General features: G+C 38.3%; 1 protein-coding gene and 2 non-coding genes across 3 annotated transcripts; all 3 read left to right on the top strand.

Moving 5' to 3' along the window:
• The first annotated feature begins 384 nt into the window (after positions 1–384).
• Positions 385–11,743, top strand: LOC149075060 (small nuclear ribonucleoprotein-associated protein B-like). The gene is made up of 4 exons (XM_089245609.1): positions 385–468; positions 5,929–6,192; positions 9,281–9,311; positions 11,211–11,743. The coding sequence occupies exons 1-4, from the start codon at positions 466–468 to the stop codon at positions 11,237–11,239; spliced, it is 327 nt and encodes a 108-aa protein (XP_089101735.1). The 5' UTR covers positions 385–465; the 3' UTR covers positions 11,240–11,743.
• A 1,555-nt stretch (positions 11,744–13,298) lies between these two features.
• On the top strand, positions 13,299–13,369 carry TRNAG-GCC (transfer RNA glycine (anticodon GCC)). The gene has a single exon. It is a non-coding gene; the product is annotated as a tRNA-Gly (tRNA).
• Positions 13,370–19,609: 6,240 nt separating this feature from the next.
• TRNAK-CUU (transfer RNA lysine (anticodon CUU)) lies at positions 19,610–19,682 on the top strand. The gene has a single exon. It is a non-coding gene; the product is annotated as a tRNA-Lys (tRNA).
• Positions 19,683–23,197: the final 3,515 nt, after the last annotated feature.

Below are 23,197 nucleotides of genomic sequence, written 5' to 3'. Positions count from 1 at the left end.
TCGAAACACTTCCGACGCCCCTGTTTGCCCATGATTATCTTGAGACGGCCCTGTCTCTATGCCCCCCCCCCTCTCTCCTGCGTACGTTTCTGATCCCACAAATATGCGTTATTAGGAGGTAGGGGTCAGTGCTGACGGGGAGTGTCCGAGTTTTGCTGATAAGGGGGAAGGGGGTCAAAAAATGGCTAAAAATTTGCTAACGTAATACTTGAACGGCCCTTTGGAAAAAATAAGTTTGTCCCGGAAAATATAGAATATATGGTCATCAGCTCTAAAATTCTGTTCATGTACGTGGATCTTGTTGCGCCATCTATAACGCCTTCTACCTCGGAATTAGAATATTCTTACACGTGCGAACATTTTGTATGGATTAGTAACTGGCAACGCACCAGAGAGTTCAGTCATTTGCCGCTGTTCCAGGGAAGTTTGTCGTGTTTTGCCGGTTCTTGTTTACTGCTGAAAGTGATGGTATGGAATCATGTGTAGTTAATTAATTTTTGAATCGGTGGGACTTGTATTTTATGCAAGTACTAATATTCTAGCAACCTCTTTAGTGTCTAGAATATGTTTTTTTTTCGTAAATGATAGTCATTCCGTATTGCCTAGAATCGAATCTACCCGTGGGGGGTCGAATAGAAAGTGGGGAAATAAGTCTAATTATTTTTGATTGATTAATTGCTAAATTGATGCGACTTCTATTTTATTTATGTGCTAATATCCCAGCAAGCTAGAATATATTTGTTTTCTGGGTAATGGTTTTCATTTCTTAATGTGTAGAATCGATTATACCCAATGGGTCGAATAGAAAGTGGATAATAATTCTATTTTGTAATTGACTAATTGATGTGACTTCTACCTAATTTATTTACCAATATTTTAGCCACTTTCTTGACGTCTAGAATATATTTGTTCTCTTGATGATGGCTTTGATTTCCCAGTGTCTTATATTCTAACAGCTATGGTACAGTAGAACCTTGATAACTCGATCGATGATATCGATTTAAACTGATAAGTTAGTTTTTTTTTTAAATATTATTTCTCCCTCTCAATTTTGGAACAGCTGCAGTATAATCGAGATTCCCCTTGGCAGCGACTTTTTTTGGCTCTAAACGCGTGTACTTTCTGTTGAACAAACTGAAAGGTTTCTTTTAACATTTTTTTTTTTTGGCTGCAAACACATCTGACAGCTCAACGAAATGTCGCTAATACCTGTAACTGACACTATGACTACGGATGCCGGGGAAAAAAAATTGCGTAGAAAAGAAAAGCAGAAACCAACAGTATTAATTACTATAAATAGTAGTATAGGTATTCTCATTGTATAAACCCCGGACTCTGAAATAGTTAACCAATCGGGGGCATCAGTCTTTCTACAAGAAGTTACGATAAAAAAAAAATATATATATATATTGTGAAAAGTACCGCCTTGTGAAAAAGTAACCCTAGCAGCAAGACAACAGAAAACAAGATGACACTGTTTCAAGTATTGCACTAATGAAGATGCCATTTAATAGCCTGCGTTACCAGCTGCACCTGGAATGTAGAGATCTAGAAAACTGACTGCAACTTAGCACCATTATGCCTGCCTTGGTGACTTATAGCGAACTTGCCATTATGTTTGCCTTGGAGATCTGGATTATACTGCAGCTGTTCTGTTTTATACTCGGGTCAGGTTATTGAAGAGAAAATTACAGACCTTCACCGTACCAAATCTATATAGCCAAAATGTAACTTCATTGGAGTGTTTTTAGATGGCATCACTAAATCAGTAGAGTAATTTTTTGTAGCTTCGTAAATCCCACAGAACTTATGTTTCAGCGAAAGCAAGTTGGCTTTGTTACCTAGTGGACTAATGTTGATTTCACTGCATTTAGATGTGAACACCAACGAAGATTTATATTAAAGGAATCTTCTAAAAAAATTTATATGGCCCGAATTGATGAGTTTTGAAGATATATAAATAACAAAAAGCAATGCCTTAAACGAAACCAGACATTGGTCTAGAGTAGTGATTTAGTGCTCACATCACTTCACACATTCCATCGCCCCCAGGGGGTGATGGAATGTTCCAGGGGGGCGGTAGAAGCTACGGGAACAGCATAGGATCCTATGGGTTAGATTGTGTTGGGGGCGCTGGGAGAAAAAAAATTCTGAAGAGGTGTGGGCGATGGGACAAAAAAGGTTGTGAAACGATGGTCTAGAGCAGCGGTTCTCAACCTTTTTGATCCACGGAGACCTTTCCGCTATGTAATTTCTATGGTGGAGCCTCATTTATTATTTATTCATCAGTTTCTGACTTATTTTTATTATTCAAAAATATATTTTTTTAAAAATTTATTGTTATATATTTTCTTCAAGCGGCCGCGGAGCACCAGTTGAGAACTGCTGGTCTAGAGCATAGTTTCTCAACCTTTTTTGTCCCATCGCCCCCCCAATGCAATCTAACCTATAGAATCCTATGTCATATCCGAAGCTTCTACCGACCCCCTGGAACATTCCATCTCTCCACAGGGAGTTTTAATGCCCACATATTGGGTATCACTGGTCTAGAGTGGCAATGGGTTCACTGGGTTTGAAATACTATTTCCATCGAAATCCACATCAAATCTCGTACAAAAGTGTTGTATCAGTAACGTGATGGACAGCACTGATGACTACATGGAAATATACTGATTTTTTTGGGTCAGCTTATTCACAGGTTTTTAATTTACTGTGGTTTTGGGGCCCCTGAAGTGAGTGGGTCGGTTTGTACACCAGTGTAAGCAATTTGCTATTGCTACAAAATCGGGGTATCGAAAGGTACCTGAAATTTGTTATCAGTTAAAGAGTTATCTCCCCATTGATTTTGGTATTATGTTGAGCGTGAGAATAATACATGTAGAGTTATCTGGGTGATTTAGTTATTGAGGTTCTATTGTATAATCCCTTTTGGCAATGTGTGGGTAGTTTCTTCCTTTGTCGAGAAAAAGTTAAAGCATGACGAGAAGTTGCCAAGTCATGCTTTCTGATGATTTTCTTGCCAAAAGTAGTTTACACTGCTGCAGTTAAAAAGAGAAAAAAAAATAATGAAAGCAATAACAAAAAAAACATTCTTGCACTTAATAAGGGATTAAGATTGAAAATATACCATCTTAAATTAGGAGGGTCAGCATCAGCGTTGAAAGCCGCACCAGAGGTGACACTTTGGTGTATAAGCTGTATCAGTAAAATGACGTGAGGAAACTTGCGCATTTGCCATAAGTAATTGATGAAACACTGGCAATTTATTTTCTTTGACGAGGGAAATGCCAGAAAGCATTACTAGAGGTCACCATGAGTGTAATGAAGTCGTACTCTCAGACGTCTCTCTTCCCAAAGAAATCACAAAAAAAGAATGGCTATTAAAAGTGAAAAAAATGAATGACTAAAACAGTAATGTTCTCCAACTCATTCACAGACAGAGTTCAAAACTACAATCGCAAGTAAAAGGATTAGAAATTGGCATGGATTGGTTAGAATTCTGAATTCAACCAAAATCCATTTTCATCACCAATCCTTTCACTTGTGATTGTAGTTTAAACTCTGTGGCGTGATAAATGCAACAGTATATAGGGGATCAAAATTAAAAATGAAACATTCTAGATTTAGTGAGGGATCAAGATTAAAAATATAGCTTTCTAGACTAGACAGAATTGAAAATAATAAAAACCCCGATATAAATAATTCTTTGGAATATAAACCTCTCCCTCTGCAACAGGATTCCTGGCTTCTTCAGCTTGAGGGTAAATATAAAACTGGTGACATTATATTGTACTTGGGAAAAGTATGTATTACCTACCTGGGGGGGGGGGCTTTAATAAAAATTGATTTGAAATAAAGAAAGCATTTTTTGATTAGGGCTATATGGTGGGGGGGGGGGGGAAAGGTCTTTCCCTTCTGGAATTCTCCCAGGATTTCTGAAATCCATAAGTTGGCATGTCTAATGCGAACTACTTTATTTTAGTTTGAAATTATGTAGCATCTAAATGAGTTGGATGAAATACAGGGTTGGGTTTTTGACATCAAAAACTGGGTTTTACATGGCAAGCATCAAAAACTGATTTAAACTGCCAAAAACCTAAATGAATGCTTTTTGATAATGTTTTGAACACAATACGTATATAATATAAGTAGTTACTTTTTTGCATATTAGGTTTTATTTTTAAACATTAATTTATTATAATTAAAACAAAATATTAATTGTAATTTGCAATTTTACATTATGAGAGTCTAGAACATATAAAATATAATTTTATTGTTTATTTATCTAAGCTACTTATTACCTGTGTTCAATTTGCTAAGCGTAATAAATAAATAACGTGATCCTCACTTATTCCCAAGGGATCAGCGTGATCCGTCCAGGGAATTTGTTAGTGTTAGTAAACATCCATGCCCGAACCAGGATTCGAACCCAGACCTGCCAGGCAGCTTTCAAATAGAGCTGCTTATTCAAAATATGTATGATGGGGCATCAGTGTTAGGTTTTTGACCCCAGAAACTAATTCGGTATTAAAACTCAAAAACTTACTGTCAACGATGTAAAATAGTTTTTTAACCTGCTGGATATGTTGAATAACAAGACTTTTATGTAGATTAAATGGTTTTATATTCTGAATTATAATTACTGAGGAGGAAAAAAAATCCATTTTGATATTTTAAATGTTTTGATCCGCCCAAAATTTTATTCCATATAAAGATTCTAACGTAGCATCTGTTAATACACTAATTAAACTCATTCATTTTCATCTAAAAATTTCTGAGCTCGGGGTATGGTGTATAAATTCACAGTTTTGAAGAGTATTTTCAACCAAAGCAGAGCTGATGGGACTTGATACCCAAAGAATTTTTTTTTTTGCATGTTTGAATACAGCTTCAATTGGGAAACCATTGCATTATAAATGCTAGTAAATATAGGGCCTACCACATCATAGTGCAAAAGTAAGAATAACTAAGTTTTGATTAACTTAACTAAGTTTGACTAAGGATAAGTTACAGGAGTTTCTTAAGCATCATGTAATTAAATAGTATTTTAGTCCTACAATTTAGTATTTTGATCGCTAGATATATTTCAATGTTATGCACAATAAGGGTATCGTTTTAAGTATCAGTTGTTATCTAGATAATTTAATAACAGAAATCAACATTACATATATGATGTAATAAACTTTTCTTAAACAGTTATCTGTTGTAAAAAGAGTACAGCAGATGATTTATATCAATGCATATATATATATATATAAATAAACAGTTGAAATTTTGGATCAAGAACCCCATCTTGAATCGGGGAATGTCAAATCATTCTATAGTTTTCCATTCAGTGTTTACGTTATGCTTTATTCAAATTGTACATTTTATAAGGAAAAAAAACCTATATATTGTCCGGAATAATTCTGTAGAGAGAAAATTATTTTACAATCATATTAAATATTCTTTGTATAACATAGTCACTTTAAACATTACATGTAATTAACGTGTGTATTTCCAATGGGAATTTGCAATAATTGAGTTTTTTGACGTGACCATTTAAACCGTCAAAAACCTGCCAACCCTGATGAAATGTTTTGTGAACGAGAAGGAAATCTCCACGAACTAGTAGTTAAAGGACTAGTATAACTAAAAACAACAGTAGCTATTGCTAAATGTTTTAAATGTTTGAAAACTGATTTGTTTACCTTGTGAAAACATAATTTGAGTGGCACTGTTTTAATGGTGAAAAATTTCCAACCATTTTGGATATACAGTAACCCCTCAAGATGGGATCATGCCTCTTTTACGGACGAATGTTTTTTTTTTTGTCCTGCTGGTGTCTGCAAGAGAGACTCTACAATCATGTTTTGTTGTCAAATAGTCTTATGATTGTTTAAAAGGACCATATCTAGTTACTGATGTCTTTTTATTTCTATATTCTAGGCGATTGGTAGGAGTAGTAAAATCATTGATCATGTTAATTACAAGATGCGTGCTATCCTCTGCGATTCGCGCACCTTCATTGGCACCATGGTTGCTTATGACAAGCACATGAATCTCATTCTGCGAGACTGCATTGAGTTTCGTAAATACAAGCCCAAGAAGTGCAAGGAGATTGTTGAAGAGAAGCGTACTCTGGGCCTCATCATTCTGCGTGGTGAGAACATAGCTTCTCTGATGGTTGAGGGTGACCGTCCTGCCATAGATGTAAGTTTGTATGGTTAAATACTCGCAATACATCTACCTTTGTTTTCCTCAACATGTTAAGAAATTATCTTCATGGAGTTTTTGTAGAAGTTAGCATGTCTGATTTTAAATCATATTTTCAGTCACATTTTATAAATTGTTTACCGTTATTAATGAGCCATAGTAACTTTTTGATGTTCAGTGATGAGATTGGTGAAGTGGACTTGTCCAGATTGACTACTTTAGAGCATGTAGACTTTTCTTCCTTCGTTCTTGTTCCCATGTCTAATGATATACAGCTTGCCTAGTCCAAATTTCTACTGTAATTCCAACATTGCCTACTCATTTAAGACTCCCCACTCCCTCTCAAACAACATCACATACATAATGTTAGTTTTTGCCATTGCATCAAATCACGTCAGACTTTAATTTTGGCAAGGAAAAGATTAAACCACCTGAAAGTCAGGGGTCTCTGCAATTCAATCAGCAAGATGTTTGTTGAATGACCATAGGTCCCACTTTTGAACCCAATAGGTTTTTGGTTGGAATGATTTTGATTTGCTTGTAGTAATGATAGGTAATTTAATCTACTGTTGGGAAATAATTGACTATGGCTCTCTGGCACGATGTCCAATTTTTTAGAGTTGGCCAACATGCATATCTGCCAACTCTCCGTATTTAGGCGGGAGACTCTCCGGATTTTGGTAGAAAATTAGATTCTACGTGAGCTTTCACGTTGTCATGAAATCAATGACTGCCATCGTCGTTAGGGAAAACACTCATAGAGGACAGCCATGGTCATTTCCATCGAGCAGCCATAAAAAAGTCTTGGTGACCACATTTAAGCAACTGGCAAAGATGTAACTTTGTTTACGTAGTGTTTATCTGCAATCATTTATCAGGGGCATGACCTTGGTTGCCAAAATTTCTGTATAATCCATTGTATTCCATTAACAGCCGTGCGTTAAGCACAAGTTTTTTCGTCAGCGGCTTCGTATTTTGAAGTTTTTTTTAAATTGTTTCCTCTGATTAAATGTCTTCAGAAAGAAAATATGAAACTTTAAAGCTAAATATAACGCTTCTAAGAGTTCATATACCCAAGATTATCAGTCACTAATAGCATCCACAAAAGGAAACACTTATACTTTATGAACAGTATGTAGATATGTAGTTTCTCTATTCTGCATGGAAAGACTGACATGGCATTATATTCTGCTCAGGGTCAATGCAGATTACCACAACTACAACAACACTCACGGGGTAATATATCAAGATATCAGAATGAGGTGGCTGCCTTGGGGGGGAAGGAATGGACCTTTCAATTGATTAAAAAATGCTTTTCAAAAAAAACTTTTGTGAATTTTTCTTTTTTTGATCAAGTCTATGAGTGCCCGGGGGTACCTCCCTCCCCCTCGGAAGAATCTCCAGATTTCTAGATTCCAAAAGTTTTCATGGCTGCATATGAACTGTAATGTAAAAAAAATTTCCCAATAAATAAGTTATGGCTGATCTAGCTTCTTTTTTTTTCCCATTTGTGTCATTTGGTGTTAAATTTTTACATCCAGGTTTTTAATATTTCTTTTGATGTAGTTTTAGATTGCCATAAGAATTTTTTGGTTATTCCATTTGGGATAGCAGAGGAAAAAATATGTTTCCATTAACTTCACTCCTTAAAAATGAGAAAATCATTCTTGACGCTGTACGCAAAAGAAAACCCATGACACTGAAACCTATCTGCCGTACTTCAGATATTTTGGATCCTAATTTCCTATGGTGTGAATTTAAGCAAAGATAAGTCTGGATCCAAATTCATTCATTACTTGCAATGTACACCATCAGAAAGAATTCCTGCAGAACTGACAGTATCTGTTAAAATTAGACTTTATACCATGTAGCTTTCCAAAAAAAAATTTTGCAGGAAACAGTGCGCTGTCACATAGTGAGAAGAAACATATATATAAATGAGTTTGACAAGTTACCTTTTAAAATTGTTACAACAGCAAGAAATTTTCCCCCTAAATTCTAGGAGTGTTCGGAATGGATTCATTGTTAATAGAGAGAAGTGGAAAATTATTGAATTGAGTTAATTATTAAATTGAGAAAGTTTTTGTAACTCATGATGTCAGTATTTTAAAATAAGAAAATAAAACAAACGTGGTTCAGTTGAACATTTTACAAAGAAATGAATGATGCAAAGTTTGAGTGTATGTAGATTGAGTTCATTGTAGAAAATAATAGTGCTATATCTGTTCTTCTGTTACAGTGCTGTATCGCCTTCATTCTAGAATGAATATATACGGACATACATTCTCGATTGCAAAAATAGCTTCTTTTGTCAATCAACTTTGGTTCTATTTTTTGCTTTGAATTTATTTCCAAAGGTTTATTCAGTTTTAAAAGCATTTTCTCAATCTTTAAAAGATTTAAAAAATCTTCATAGCAAAAACTTTTGAAAGCGTGATCAAGAGAATATTCTTTGACTAAAAGTTGTCATTATGAAGTGATTATGTCAAACTGTTTCATTTTAAATGTTTTGAGCAATAAAAAACTTTCACAATATCAACAAAAAAATTTTTTTTCATTATATGAAGAAAATCTATATTCTAAAATTATTACATCCAGGAGAATGTTCTCATGTTTCTACCTTTCACACGAGAGCCTTTAAACATACCCATACTTTTTTTACTGGATCTTTTTCTGTTGATTCAAGCATTAAAATAGTAATTAGAAGTCAGTTATTTCTTTGAAACATTTCATTGAAAAGATCCTGTTGACTCGGAGCAGAGTTTAACCAACCCAAGGCACCTAAAATTTTCTATTTGTGTTTACTAAATAAAAGTCTAAAGCATAAAAATTTCAAAATTCATGTTATTGCATTAGTCAGAGTGCCCAAAAAGTCTGAAAAAATTTCACCTTAAACCATTTGTGTCTGGGTATAATTGTGCTTGGCACCTATTACCATGTTTTGCCAAAAAAAAAGATTTTGTGTTGATTTTTGTTATAAAATTATTGAAATATGTAATCTTATATTGAATGTATTTTGGAACTTCTATTCTGTTATAAATTAACAGGATAAGAATTTTAATTGTAATATATTTGTCTTTCTTAGTATGATTCTGGCTCTGGATCGCCTTCATCCTGTAAGTTTATTTTTATATTTACTTTTCTTTATGAATTGGTAACAGTGATCTTTAATACTATTGTGGAAAGATTTTGTTTGTCCAGTCAGTGAATGAATACCGTACTTTTATGTTGAGTGAAACGTATGAATGTTTAACTCATATATGATGGCTAAACTTCTCCCTGTAAATCTTCTATAATGATATTTAAAAAAAAACCATATATGCTTATGTAGTTTTGTAAGGTTTGATTAGCGATAATTTTATGTGCTATTGGACATTGATATAATCATGTACATTTTCCATCCTATACAACAATGCCGAAATAAAATACTTGCTCTTGTTTTTATGAATTAAATTCGTTATTAAATTAGTTTCATTTATGTATCGCTAAGGACTGAGAGATATTTTAATTATTGAGGGTTGCCTGTACTGTGGGAAAAAATATTTGTCCCCGAAAATATAGAATGCATGGTCATTCGCTCCAAAATTTTGTTCATGTATGTGGATCTCTTATTATGCCAAAGATTCTTTCTACCTCAGGATTAGAATATTTTTACACATGCGCACATGACGACTTATGTCGGGGCCCTGTGGTTGAGAAGCACTGGCCTAGTTATTGCTAAAATTAATTAACAATGCCGGAAATAAAGTGCTACTGGGCATGGTAGCCCAGGTTGATAAGATACTTGCCTAAAGTACCAAAGGATGTTTAAAGGTATCGCGAGTTCTGTACCCAGTTTGTCCTTGTCAGAAAACTTTCCTGACACAGGGGTACAACAGAAACAACGGCATGACCACAGAAAAAATTGTTAATGCAGGGAGTCCCCACCCCCATTGAGGGGTTAGAGCACCAACCTCTTGAGTATAAAAAAACAAGCCTGCCATTCGGAATTGGTAATAAAATTGTAGGTCCCCTAGGTGTCTATTTAGCTCTCATGCAGAAAATGACAGTGGTGTGACAAAAATGATCAATAAAGTGCTATTGCATATTACTGTGGATTAAAATGGATTTTACGAAAAAGAAAAAATTATGTATCTTTTATACAAATGTGTGAGATAAATATTCATATTTAAAGTCAACTTATTAGAAGTGTTAAAAATTATTTCAATCTTCATTTTTGTGAAGCATAAACAGTTGTAGTAGGTTTCGTTGAAAGTACTGAAAAAATCGATCGGACATCTTTAATAAAAGGGGGGGGGGGTGTGATTTCCTGGGAAAATGGGTTGCATGGGCACCCCCTATGCAGTCCTTCAAATTTTAATTTTATTTGTGATGAAATGTTCCGCTGCCAAAAAGCGCCAGAATTTTCAAGTAAATTGGCACCTATGCAACGATGTCTTTATGACATCTGTTTCTCTTGCATTTGAATATGGTGGATAAAGAATTAGAAAATTGATCGTAAAACTTTTCTGACATCGCAAACAACAACAAATTTTGAGACTTCATTCATTTAGGAAAAAGAAGGAAGTATGATTTTTGAAATTAAATGTTTAAAATTCAATGGGTTTGCCACTCTGGAATTTAAGAATACTATCATGCTGAAAAGTATGTATGTCAGGGCTGAACAAATTGGGGGGGGGGAAGAAAAAATGGGTGCTAGAAAAATTTTTTATTCGAAGAAAAAAAAGTGTTCAAAATAATGCTTCTTTTGACTTTTTTGAAGACATACTGACCCTCTTTCGCATTGGCAGATATGCTGCTATAAATTCCAAACAGTTTGTGCTGTTCTCAGCCTGCAATTTACTAACTACACAAAGAGAATTTTAGGCACCAATACCAATTTTTTTAATTGCCATGGTGAGCTGGCACCTGGGATTTGTCTAGTCCTATTACCAAAAGAAAATGCACAAGTGTGCCTGGTGAAAATGAAATTGATTGTTGATTCTTGGTGATTTTAAACTTCCTGTCTTTTCCAGCACGATCCTCGTCATATCATCGTGACTGATTGCCATGCTGTGTCCTTTTCCATCATCATTTTGTATTCACTGAATATAATGTGAAGTGTTCATATGTGATTTGTGCATTTTCATTACTGAATGTATGGACATCATATTTTTCTTATCCTAAGCTGTTGAAGGTATCAAATAAATTTAAATGTCTGAAATAGTGTTATGTAATACAGAAAATGTTTAAAATGTATAATTTCCATTTAGTTTTGCCACTTGCAGAAGTTTGTTATATTGTGTGATTTGAATATACCGAAGTAAGGAGTGTTTTTTATTAATTTAAGTAGATATATTTAAAGAAAAATATCATCAAAGATATTAAAAGAAAAAAAGTACAGAGGTCATAACTTGTTAAGTGAAGGTATTGTTGATACTGGTGGATGCCATGAAGGGGCCTATTAGCCATATTTTTGTCATTAGTTTTCATTCATCTGTATGAGATAAGAAAGACATCTTGTATATTTTGATGACGCTGTTCAATAAAGGTTTTTGTTGTTCATAAAGAGAGCTTCCACATTGTTCGTTCAGTTTCTTAACATTTATTTTTGCAGAAATCAAAACTAGAGATCGTGTAATACAGATGTAACATGGTAAAGTGAATAAGGTCATGGGTCCCACTTCAGAAAAGTCCAGACTTTTCATAAGTTCTCTATAGTTAATGTATAGTGTGCAAAGCTAGAGAAATAATGACAATTGACAAGGGCAAGGACCGCGAATAAGATAAACCAAAATAGCTTCAATGTGCATTGTTTTTGGGTGAATGTAAGCTTTTCTTTAAAGAGAGGAGATTTATATTTGATGCATAAAAATCTAAAGCCAGTTGCAAATTTGAATTCAATAAATCTTTGAACCACATATATAAGATTTGCTTCTGCTATTGAGGATTTCAACTTGACTCCGTATGCGAAGCGCTTCTTCCCATTCTGACTATTATTATTTATTTTTTTCCTTCCAGTATAAGTGCATTTCATGCCTTCTGAGTTATTGTCAGTTAAATGTTATAAAAAAAAAAAACACTCTCTTTACAAGAAGTCTGTTATGACAATTTTTCTCGTAATTGTGGGCTGTGGTTATAATGGACTTCTGTTTATTATACGTGTTCGGTTACTGTTCTTAAATAAGGCGATTGTATTAGAGAGTTGACGAAGTTGCATCTATATGCTGTTGCTAGTTAAAGGATATTTTAACTGTTTTGGGTTCTTTAATATAGGGTGTCACACAATATGGCCCATTGATGGGAAATCATTTTCCCCATGATTTTAGTCATCTGGCTCTTTTTCAAATCAATTTTCTACATAGTGTGCAAGACAAGACTGGTAGGTTTGAAACGCTTGTGATGCCACTGGATGTGTGTGTATATTGCGACGTAATTACTACAAATTGAAATAAGTACTGTTCCCCAAAAAATAAGGCAAATGAAAAAAAATCTGAAAAACTACAGGTATGCCATCTGTAATGCGGGTCACGAGTGGTCCATCAAATTGTTTTAGATATTTTACTGGTCCTTTTCAGAAAGGTTGAGAAATAAATACTGGTATATTTGAATGCAATTTACAAAATAATTCTAACAAAAGGGGATTTTTGCTTGAATTAGTTGAAATTTTCGTCAATACAGGGTGCGCACAAAAGCCACCTATCACTGAAAAATATGTAAATGACTTACGAAATGCATGTAGGATTAAAACAGCTGATTTCCGAATTTTCTTGTTTTTATTGCGATGTTGACATTGGTGGATAAAGCACCATATTGGTGAAGTTGATTTACCTCAGCCATGAATTTTTACCAACGTTCCTGGCACAGATTGTAGAAAGGTTCAGATCCGATCAGTACTACCGGTCTTCCGCGAGTCCCCTATCAACAATAATTTGAATTCCTTGGTAATGGACCATTTTCCGCAAACCGAATTCAAAAGAATTCCTTCAATTTTTTTTTATTGAACTTTTTGAAAATTTATGGGACACCCTGTATATTTCTTGCTCGATAATTTTTCATGTAATATTCCGTTAACATTTCATAAAGCAAGGAATGAAACAATATATTAAGGTGACATCCTTGTCGCATCGGTGGTTCAGTGGTAGAATGCTCGCCTGCCACGCGGGCGGCCCGGGTTCGATTCCCGGCCGATGCAGTGTTTTTTTTTTCTTTTTTTCTCCCCTCAACGTTCGTTACACCATACATTCTTCCGATTATGAAGTAGTATCGAACCTCATAGTTTGGTTAAAAAAAAACTCGTGTTTCAATTGCGTTATATTATTTTTTGAATATTTTTACACACACATGGGACCATTGTTCGCTGTAAGAACGCCAGTATATTCTCGGGGGGGGGGGGGAGTCCAAAGGAATGTATTTTTAAAACTCAATTTTTTCAACAAAAGTACGTTGAAACTTTCGTCTTCCGTGGTTCCCGTGCACACGCACCCTTCCCCCACACACAAGGACATGAACAGCCGCAACTAGATGGTTGGTCAAGTACGTATTTTGGTGCCCCCTTGGAGATAGGTTAGAGCAGTGTTTCTTGACCTTTTTTGCCCGTGGCTCCCCTGCCTTACCCAGAGTCTTCGACCCTTATCTAGAAGCAAGATCCTTTATACATGTTAAATTGATTTTTTCAGTGAATTTATAATGAAAGAAAATTTTGCAAATAAGATTGGCCTCCAGACCACTGGCCTAGAATTTATTGAGCTCCCCTCAAATCCGAGTTATATTCAGGGCCGTCTCAACATCATGGGGCCCCCTAGGCAAAGTGATGCTATGGTAGTCCCATACTTAGCTGGAAATAAACAGCCTATAATATTTCCTACTTATTTTCAAAATTTATTGTACTATACAAAATATAGTAAAGTGGGGTCACTTATGGACACGAGACCCCCGGGCATGAGTTGGACTGACAGAGCTGCAGCCAGATATGGTTTTCATCATTTTTTGTTTTTCACACTATGAATTTAATATAGAGGAGGGGTCTGTGAAAAATCTAGCCGGGGGCCTGAGAAAAACCCATCCTAGGGAACCTGCTGCAAAATGTAGGCTGTGAGGCCCGGGTGAGTCCGTGCCCTAAGACGGCCCTGGTTTTTATGGGTGGTTTTGTTGGATTCTGTAAGTGTAGTCACTAATATAAAAGCTTTGTTTCTTCACACCTTAATTTTTCTTCTCAGCTCTCTGCAGTGCGCCAAACCGCCTGTCATGGCCCCTTTCTCCATTTTCTTCCGTGGCCCCCCCTTGAAGTATCCCAGTACCACTGGGGTGGGGGGGGGGCGTATGGTCCCCGGTTGAGAACCACTGGGTTAAAGGAAAAAATTTGCTCCCCTCCTGGTCCGGGGAACCAGACCACGATCTATATAACTGGTTATATAGGAGGTCGTGACCAGAACCGCTTGCTCTTTCCTATAGTTGCTGTCCTGAGGACGGGGCTCTAGTCATTTGGGACTATTCTCTTATCATTTTGCATTTTTTTTAACACGCTATAAATTCATCGGGATCCGCAACTTTGGGTGCGCAACTAATGGGTGACCAAGTGATTGGGTGCGTGACTGTATGGGTGACCACATAAGTGGGTGAGTAATCATGTGACTGAGTGAGTGATCAGGGCCTCAACCAGGGCCGTCTTAAGAGTATCATGGGCCCCCGGGCCAAGTGGTTTTTCGGAGGCCCTACTTGGTAAATCCTAGAAATTTTCAACCGGATCTCATTTTTGTGAGGTTCCCGACCCGGGTGGGCCCATGCGTTAAGACGGCACTGGCCTCAACTAGACGCTTGGTCAGCCTGCGAAAGCACGTGTTTTTTCGCACCCTTGTAAGAGGTTAAAGCCCTTGTTTCTAACTGTGCTCCTTAGGGATCGGAATTGGAGGCTAGGTTGCTGCACGTCTCATAAGTACGAAATTCAAGGGCGTCCCCCATGCATCGATTATATATTCATAAATTATTGGGATGGGGGAGACTGACAGTACCCCGAGCCTTCAGATTCCGATGCTTGCGCGCAAGATATTGTACATAAAATCGTGTTCTATCGATGCACGTACAAGATTTGCGATTTAAAAATTGGAGGAAGGTTGGGGGGGGGGGTGTTGAGAGAAATTCATCAGTCGTCCCGTATATGGGGTACTCAGGCCTGTACACGGAAGGCGAGGGAATGCTTTACATTGTATGTTCATTAATTATTTTTTTTTGGGGGGGGGGGAAGAAGAGGCTCAGCCCTTTAGCAAAATTTATTTGGGGGGGGGGCAGAAATATCCTCAGCCCTAGGTTCCGGTGCCTATGTGGACAGCCCTACGTTAGAAGATCATTTGTCTAAGGTATTGTTTATAAAATTGCTTATCCCTTGTACTTGGTCGTATAAGTGCTAATTGAACGTTAGTGCTCCGCGTTCAACTTTTAGCCAAAAAGCGCTCCGCGACCTAAAAAAGTTTGAGAACCACTGCCTTAAAGGATGAAATTTGCGTCCCCCTCTGATCCGGCTCCCTGTGCACTAGACCTGCCTGCTCCCCACTAGTTGTGGTAAGGTGAGTGACCAAGTGAGGGTGTGATTGATTGTGTGAGTGAGTGACCAAGTGCGTGACCGTATGAGTGACAAAGTGTGTGGCTATATGAATGTGATTAACCATTTCCGTGATCAAGTTAGTGACCGTATGAGTGACCAAGGAAGTCACTTACCCACTCACTTGCTCACTCAGCTCTTCAATTGGTTACTCACACAGTCAGTCTTTTACTTGTCAACTCTTACGGTCAGGACAGGCGAAATGTACCTGGGACAAACTTCGGGGGAAAAAGGTCGAAGGTGAAATTTCCATAAACTAAATTCACCATACAGGGGTCCGTGATAAATATGGCTTAGGGGTTTGCCATAGGCAATACTGTCTTAACGCATGGGCTTACCCGGACGCCTCAAGTGCAGGTACTTCTAAAGTGGGTCGTACGGATCCACTTATAGTCAGGGATTCTTGAGCTATGGGTCAGGACACAAACTTGGGTGATTTGACTCTGATTTCACTAATTTCGAAAAACAAACAGTCCCACGGGTAGCAAAACTGATCTTGTTCTTGATCACGGGTCACGTCTGGAAAAGGTTAAGAACCCCCGAATGCTCAGATTGCTTCCTCAGAAGTTTCAAGATTGATTTTTTTTTTACGGGACATATAAAGGTGGATACAAAAGGGGAATTTTCTAAAACGTAAGAGCCGGATATTCAATAATCATGAACACAATAGAAAAATCAAACTTTAGTGGTGTCATCTATTTGTTTTAGAAGAAACTAAAGAATACTTGTAGTATGTATAATATTGTATAGATGACAGCAGTATGTGTTTCCACCATCGAGCTTATACTACCTTATATACCCCGGTGATGGTAACTCGAGGGAAATTTTCCCATATTCGTGGGAAAAATTGGCCAAAATTGGTCCACATGGGAAATTTCTTGGCGTTTGTAAGAAATTTAGAGTGTTCAGCAAACAAAAGAATTTTTATTGGAAAAAAATATATAAATGCAAAACAATGCTTTTTCTAGTATAAAATACTTGATTACATACTTTCACCGATAGATGGCAGCACAAATTTTGGAATGTGTAGGAAAAATTTAGTCAAAAAGGAAATTTCTTCGAGGGAAATTTTGCTTGACGAGGTTGTTACCATCACTGATGTACCCTTACGTAAGACGCCTTCACATACTTATATAAAGTATATAAAGGGGTTCTACCCTTTTACGTAATACAGTCGAATCCCGTTATAACGAACGCCAAGAGATCGGAGAAATCACTTCGTTAAAACGAGGTTTCGTTATATAGGAATTCCAGGTTACCTAGCATTGTTCCTATGTAAACTGACTTGGGGGGGATTAGAAAAGTGTTCGTTAAAACGAGATTTTCACTATAACGGTATTCGTTAAAACGGGATTCTACTGTATTTGCTTGATGGTTTTCACTATGGCCCCCACATCCTGTAGCGGGGCCCCTAGGCTGAGATCTTTTGCGGGCCCCTCGGTCAGACTTTCAACGGGCCCCTTCTGTAGCTAATTTATAGCGTGAAAAAGCAAAAAAAATGATAATTATGCCGGGCCCCAGGCATGGGCGGAATACGAGGTGGGGGGCATTTCCCCCCCCCCCCCCCCAGGGTCAAAAAATGGATATGTGTATATATGAATTGACATCATCATCGTGCCCCCCCCCAGACCTCCAAGTCTATCGCCGCCTATGGGCCCCAGGGCTAGAGCCCTGTCAGCCCCCCCCCTATGTGGGGGCCATGGTTTTCACTTCCATGTAGAGTTACTAGGTTCGCAAACAGAAAGGAGGATGCCGGTGCAAACACCTTCAGTGATTTCACACAACGGATAAAAAAGCGTGGCCGGTAGGGACCATTGAGAAGAAACGTATTGTGATTCTCAATACATTTCTCTTCTCACAATTTGAAAAGAAAAATTACTTCTCTCTCTCCTCTCTCTAAGGTAGGGACCCCGAAGAACGCCTTAAAGCACCTGCGCGAATGGGCGTGACGTGTTAGTGACGTAGAACATCTGCTGTAGCACGACCACCTAGATAACGTGTAATTTAGGTGGTCGTGGCTAAGACGCCTTCATATAAGGAGTGTATTAAGGAGTTCTAGTCGTGGCTGTAGCTCCTTCCCGAAATTTCATGTGTGCAGCTTTAAACAATATTCCATTCAGTGATGGTAACTCGTGGGAAAAATTGGCCAAAATTTGCCAAAGTGGGAAATTTCTTAGCATTTGTGGGAAATTTTGAGAGAGCATCAAACAAAAGAATTTTTTGAAGAAAAAAAAATTAATTCAGTGCTATACTTTTTCTATTGTAAAATACTTGGTTATGTATTTTGCCCGCTAGATGGCAGCAAATTTTTTTAGAATACATGGGAAAAATTTAGTCAAAAGGGAAATTTTGCTGGAAGGAGGTTACCATTAAGACGTCTTCATATACGAGGCGTATAATGGCGTAAGGCGAGGTGTATTAAGGAGTTCTAGTTACCATCACTGATTCCATTCCTTCTCTTGATCCCCAACGTCTTGTCGTCACAGGGTAGATTCAAGTTACGCGCATGCGCGTTAACAATATTCCATTCCTTGATCCCCAACGACTTGTTAAAAAAAGCCAAAGCGTATTATTGATACGCTTTGAAAAACGCAGAAACATAAAGTTCTGGGGAATTTCGATGGATAGTGGTGAATGCGTGTGTGTAGGGGGAAAAAAAAAACAAAAACACTCATATATATCGATGAAGAAATGTGTTTCAAAGCGGAGAAAAAATAATTCCGGAAACCTGAAAAGGAGGACAAAAGGCTGTATTTTTCCGAAATGTAGGAGGAGGTCGCTTAAAATGACATCAAAAAGGAGCACACAGTGATGGTAACCTCTTCCAGCGAAATTGACCTCAATAATTTCCCTTTTGACTAAATTTTTCCTACACATTCGGAAAAATGTGCTGCCATCTAGCGGGGAAAATACGTAATCAAGTATTTTACAATAGAAAAGTATTGTACTGCATTAATTTCTTTATTTTTTTGCGAAAAAACTTTGTTGTTTGATGAACTCCTAAAATTTCCCACAAATGCTAAGAAATTTCCCACCTGAGCAAATTTTTCCCACGAATATGAGAAATTTCCCTCGAGTTACCATCACTGGGAGCACACATCGAGAAGAAATATAAGAGAAATAAGAATGAAAGAAGAATCTTTATTTCTCCTCTTAAGGGAGCACAGGTCCTTGTTTAGTTAATTATTCTGATTAACAAATCTGACATCCAAGTAGTGCTGCTATCTATCAAAGAAATAATATAACAAAGATTTCATAGTTCCGCCTGGTTACGATAGATGGCAGGATAGAATTTCTTGATAAAATTCAGGATATTTGATTTATCCTGATTGAATTTATGAAGTGACGAAACATTTTGCTCATAGAATGATCAAGGACTCCTTTAGAGCATGGGGGTCCCATAGTCCCACATGAGGGACGGTCTTAAAGGGGCTCATGGTCGTGGGACCAGTTCATTAATCAGGTTAAGAACCCCCCTACAGTAGACTCTCGCTAATCCGTCACATTTCAGACCAGTACGCGGGGATTCCATTTATAACGTTTATAAAAAAAAAACGCTGTAAGTGAGAAAAGACTTCAACGGGAGATCTTGATGCGTATTAGAGTAGGTTGAGACCGGGAAAATAGGTCGTGCTAAGCGAGAAAACGTTTTAAGCGGGTACTAAGAGGGACAACACGATAACTGTATTTCCTAATGCTTGACTCAGTCACAAAAAGGAGAAAGAAAAACACAAAATGCATTAAGAAAAACAGTTCAATTGTGAAAAATCCTTGGAAAATTGCAAGTGAAATATAGAATGAAATTTACTTATTGTTAATATAAAGAATGGTTGATGTGCCCGGCTAGCTCAGTCGGTAGAGCATGAGACTCTTAATCTCAGGGTCGTGGGTTCGAGCCCCACGTTGGGCGCAATACTTTTTTTTTTTTCCTTTTACGTTTAAATAGCAATTTTTCGATACAGTAGACCAGGGGGTTCTCAACCTTTCTTCAGCCGCGACCCAAAATCAACGACAAGATCAGCTTCGCGACCCATGTTGGACTTTACTGGTTTTTTTTTTTAAATTAGCGAAATCAGTGACTCAATAAGCGCATTCATCCATAACAGAACTGTAAGTAGGGTTGTACGATCCATCGAGGAAGAACTCGCGGATCAGATTTAAGTCGCGACCCATAGCTCAAGAATCCCTGGCTGTAAGTGCTTTACGACCCATGTCGGAAGGCCCTGTGAATCAACGTTAGATTTTACGACCTCTCTCGGATGCCCAATCGGATCGAGTTTGGATCGTGACCCAAATGTGACCCCATTGGATCGGCTGCAAATGAGGCTTGGGTCGTGACCATGGCTCCCACATCCTGGAGTAGGGCCCTAGGCGGAAATCTTTTGCGGGCCCCTTTATGATGGAGTTATAGCATAAAAAAAAACAAAAAATAATGAAAATCGTCCCTGGCCCCAGGGCTGGAGCCTTGCCAGCCCACCCCTTGTGGGGGCCATGGTCGTGACCCATAGCTGAAGAATTCCTGGATGTTAGCGGATGTGTACGACCCTTCTAGGAAGCCCCCCCCCCCCCCGCCGAATCAAGTGCGGGTCATGACCCATAGCTCAAGAATCTGTCGCGGCTAGTGGATTTGAACAACCCATCACGGAAGCCTCTGCCACCCAAGTTTGGGTCGCGACCCGTAGGTTAAGAACCCCCCCCTGCAGTAGACTCTCGCTAATCCGGTACATATCAGACCAGGTTGTGCCGGATTACTGGAAATTAGTCGAGAAAGCTCAATTGAATAATACAGTAGACACGCCGCTTATTAGAATCATGAATAATGCCATCATTTGGATATTGTTATGACTTTTGCCAACTTACCAATCACATAACATGGAAAAAATTCGTTTATAGTTATCAAGATTTTGGTTTGTGTGTCTTTTTTTTGTTGCTGTTAAACATTTTTGTCAACCTATGTAGGAGGTCAGAAAATGGTCAGTCTTTATATAAACCAGGGGTTCTTAATAGTCTATAAGGTTTTCGCGGCCATCATTTGATAAAAATTGTTTTTTCGGGTTCGAAGACCGTCGTCCGTTTGAGTTTGTTCTCAACGTTTCCCCAACACTAGTGGTTGGCATCATCAGGAGAATTGATAAACTGGATCAAAGTCAAGTTTTCCAGACCAGACCAGACCAGACTTAAAATTTTGCGATGGTGACTGGCCCTTAAAACGGGCCATTAGCCAACATAAGGGCTGGGGCCCCTTGGGGACCCCCGATGAAGGGACAGACAAGAGAGTTATGTATGTGTAGTTGTGAAAGTGCATGTATGAGAAGGGAAGGTTTGGGAATAAATCCTCTTTTAAAAAGATCTATGGTCACAAAATGGTCTGTCGGTTTTAAATTTTAAAGTTAAAATCGGTGAAATGCCGCCACTGCCTTACGTTATTAGTATTATTATTATTAGCTTCGCTTGTGAAGAAGCCCGGTCGGGCGACGCTTTGATGTCGTCCTTGGCGTTTCTCATTGGTTGAGACGCTAACTCAGTTCCCTATTGGCTGGAACCTGTAAAAATACATATTTCATACACAAAAATAAGTGTTAGAAGGCAATGATGAAAAAAAAAGAGAAAGTATTAGTACGGTTATGCATGAAAGCTGGGAAAAAATATAGAAACAACGATTAAGAGAAGAAAAATTTACGAACACGATTTTTTTTTTTTTTGAAGTCACGAAAAAATTTTTTAAAGTTTTTTTTGAAGAACGATTTTTTGGTTTTTTGGACAGAACAAAAAAGATGGGGAAAGGAAAAAGAAAAAAGATCAAGAAAAATCCGATTAAATAGTGAATTTACGAGAAATTCAGAGGGAGGCCTAATCTTTTTTTTCTAGAATATTTCCTGCTTCCGCGAGAAATCTCTCAAAGACGGCTTGCCTCTCTTTTTTTGTTTTCAGTTTTAAAATGTCCTCGAAGCATATTTTCGCGAATTCGAAGACGTAATATGTCGAATTTGAGCATTCTGCCGAGTCATCCGTCGAAGGTCCAGAAAGTTCAGCGCGGCTGATCGCTGATGGTGCCGGCGAGGGTGCGGCATCTCTTGACTGCTGCTCGGTGACTGGGCTGCTTTCGGCTATAGGCTTCGGGAAATTTTCTAAGTTTTTTCGTAAGTCCGTAGATCGAGTAGGTGAGCGGAAGTCCGTAGAGATTGGACTTGTGTTTCTGCTGGGCCCACTTTTCACGTTGGACTTGTCGATTTTCGCCGGTGTTGTTTGGCTCGATTTTTCAAAGTTCAGTTGATTTATCGATGGAGCTGATATTCTTTTCCGCGGGGTTGATTTTACACCAGTACTGCTGTCTTTATTCAGGACACTCCTGGGGATGAAGTCGGTGCTTTTTGCCGTCGGCTTTGCGTTCTGTGGTGACGAACGGTTTATTGAACGGGTGGTGTGCAATTTTTCCGGGCTTGTGTTTCCCGATTTTAATTTCCGGAGTTCGGCTAAAAATGCACTGCATTTTTTAAAATTCGCTGGGTGTCCTTCTGAATTGCAATTTACGCAGAATGGCTGATCTTTTCCGCGAACTTTCGGGCACGGCTGACCATTATGTTGTCCCGTACATTTGATGCACCTTTCTTCGAACGTGCAGGTGTCCGCTCGGTGAGTCCAGCGCTGGCATCGGGTACACCTTTTGGGGTTCGGCCGATTTGGGTTTCGTCTAAAGGGTGCGAAACTTACTGAGATGTATTTCAGCACTTTGAGATCGGTGATTTGGCGGGACGAATGGTCACGGGGGAGAGTAATTTTCCAGAGCGGAATTTTCTTTCCTCGCGCCGATTTTCGCCTTGATTTGAGTTGGGAGATGCCAACGACGTTGTATCCGAGTTTTTCGAGTTCGGTTTGTATGTCTTTTGTCGGCGTATGGGTGCTAAGGCCTTTTAGCACGACACTAAAGTTCTCGTTATTGCGGTTGGAGAAATGCACAATTTCGACTTGTTGTTTGCGAAGAAAATTTACGGCTAGGTCGTAATCCGTTTTGCTGTGAAACTTAATCTTGTAGGATTCGCCTTCAAGTTTCACTGAAAAATTTTCCGCACAAATTTCGCGAAGGGGATCCGCGATCTGAAACCATCGGTCGTTGCCCGAAGCGCATACGGCTAGGCAGAGCGTTTCCTCCGTCGGCACCGGCTGGCTGTCACTCACCATGGGAGGCGTGGTGGCTTGCTCTGGGACGCTTTTTGATTGGTCCTTTTTCGCCGTTTCGTTTGAGGGAACGCTGCCTGTCGCGGTGGATTCTGGGTCTTTTCCTGAAGTTGAATTTGTGAATACGACCGTTGGGATTAATTCTTGAGCAATTCCGGAATCCACTTTTCCTGGAGAAATCTTGGGGGTTGAGATTCCCGATTCAGTTCTGGATGAATAAGTTTCGTCAAGTGTTACGAATCCAGCTGG

Source organism: Pholcus phalangioides, unplaced genomic scaffold (assembly GCF_987345545.1).
Source record: "Pholcus phalangioides strain wild (caught in Gottingen) unplaced genomic scaffold, Ppha-v1.0 ptg000016l_1, whole genome shotgun sequence".
Taxonomy (NCBI): Eukaryota; Metazoa; Arthropoda; class Arachnida; order Araneae; family Pholcidae; genus Pholcus; species Pholcus phalangioides.
The sequence above is the reverse complement of the archived record's forward strand: the minus strand, read 5'-3'. Positions and strand labels throughout refer to the sequence as shown.

What these genes read in the sequence shown, in the direction of transcription:
- LOC149075060 (XM_089245609.1), top strand. An exon ending in GTGACCGTCCTGCCATAGAT is followed by an intron (nt 6,193 to 9,280) that starts GTAAGTTTGTAT and finishes TGTCTTTCTTAG; the next exon opens with TATGATTCTGGCTCTGGATC. An exon ending in CTCTGGATCGCCTTCATCCT is followed by an intron (nt 9,312 to 11,210) that starts GTAAGTTTATTT and finishes TGTCTTTTCCAG; the next exon opens with CACGATCCTCGTCATATCAT.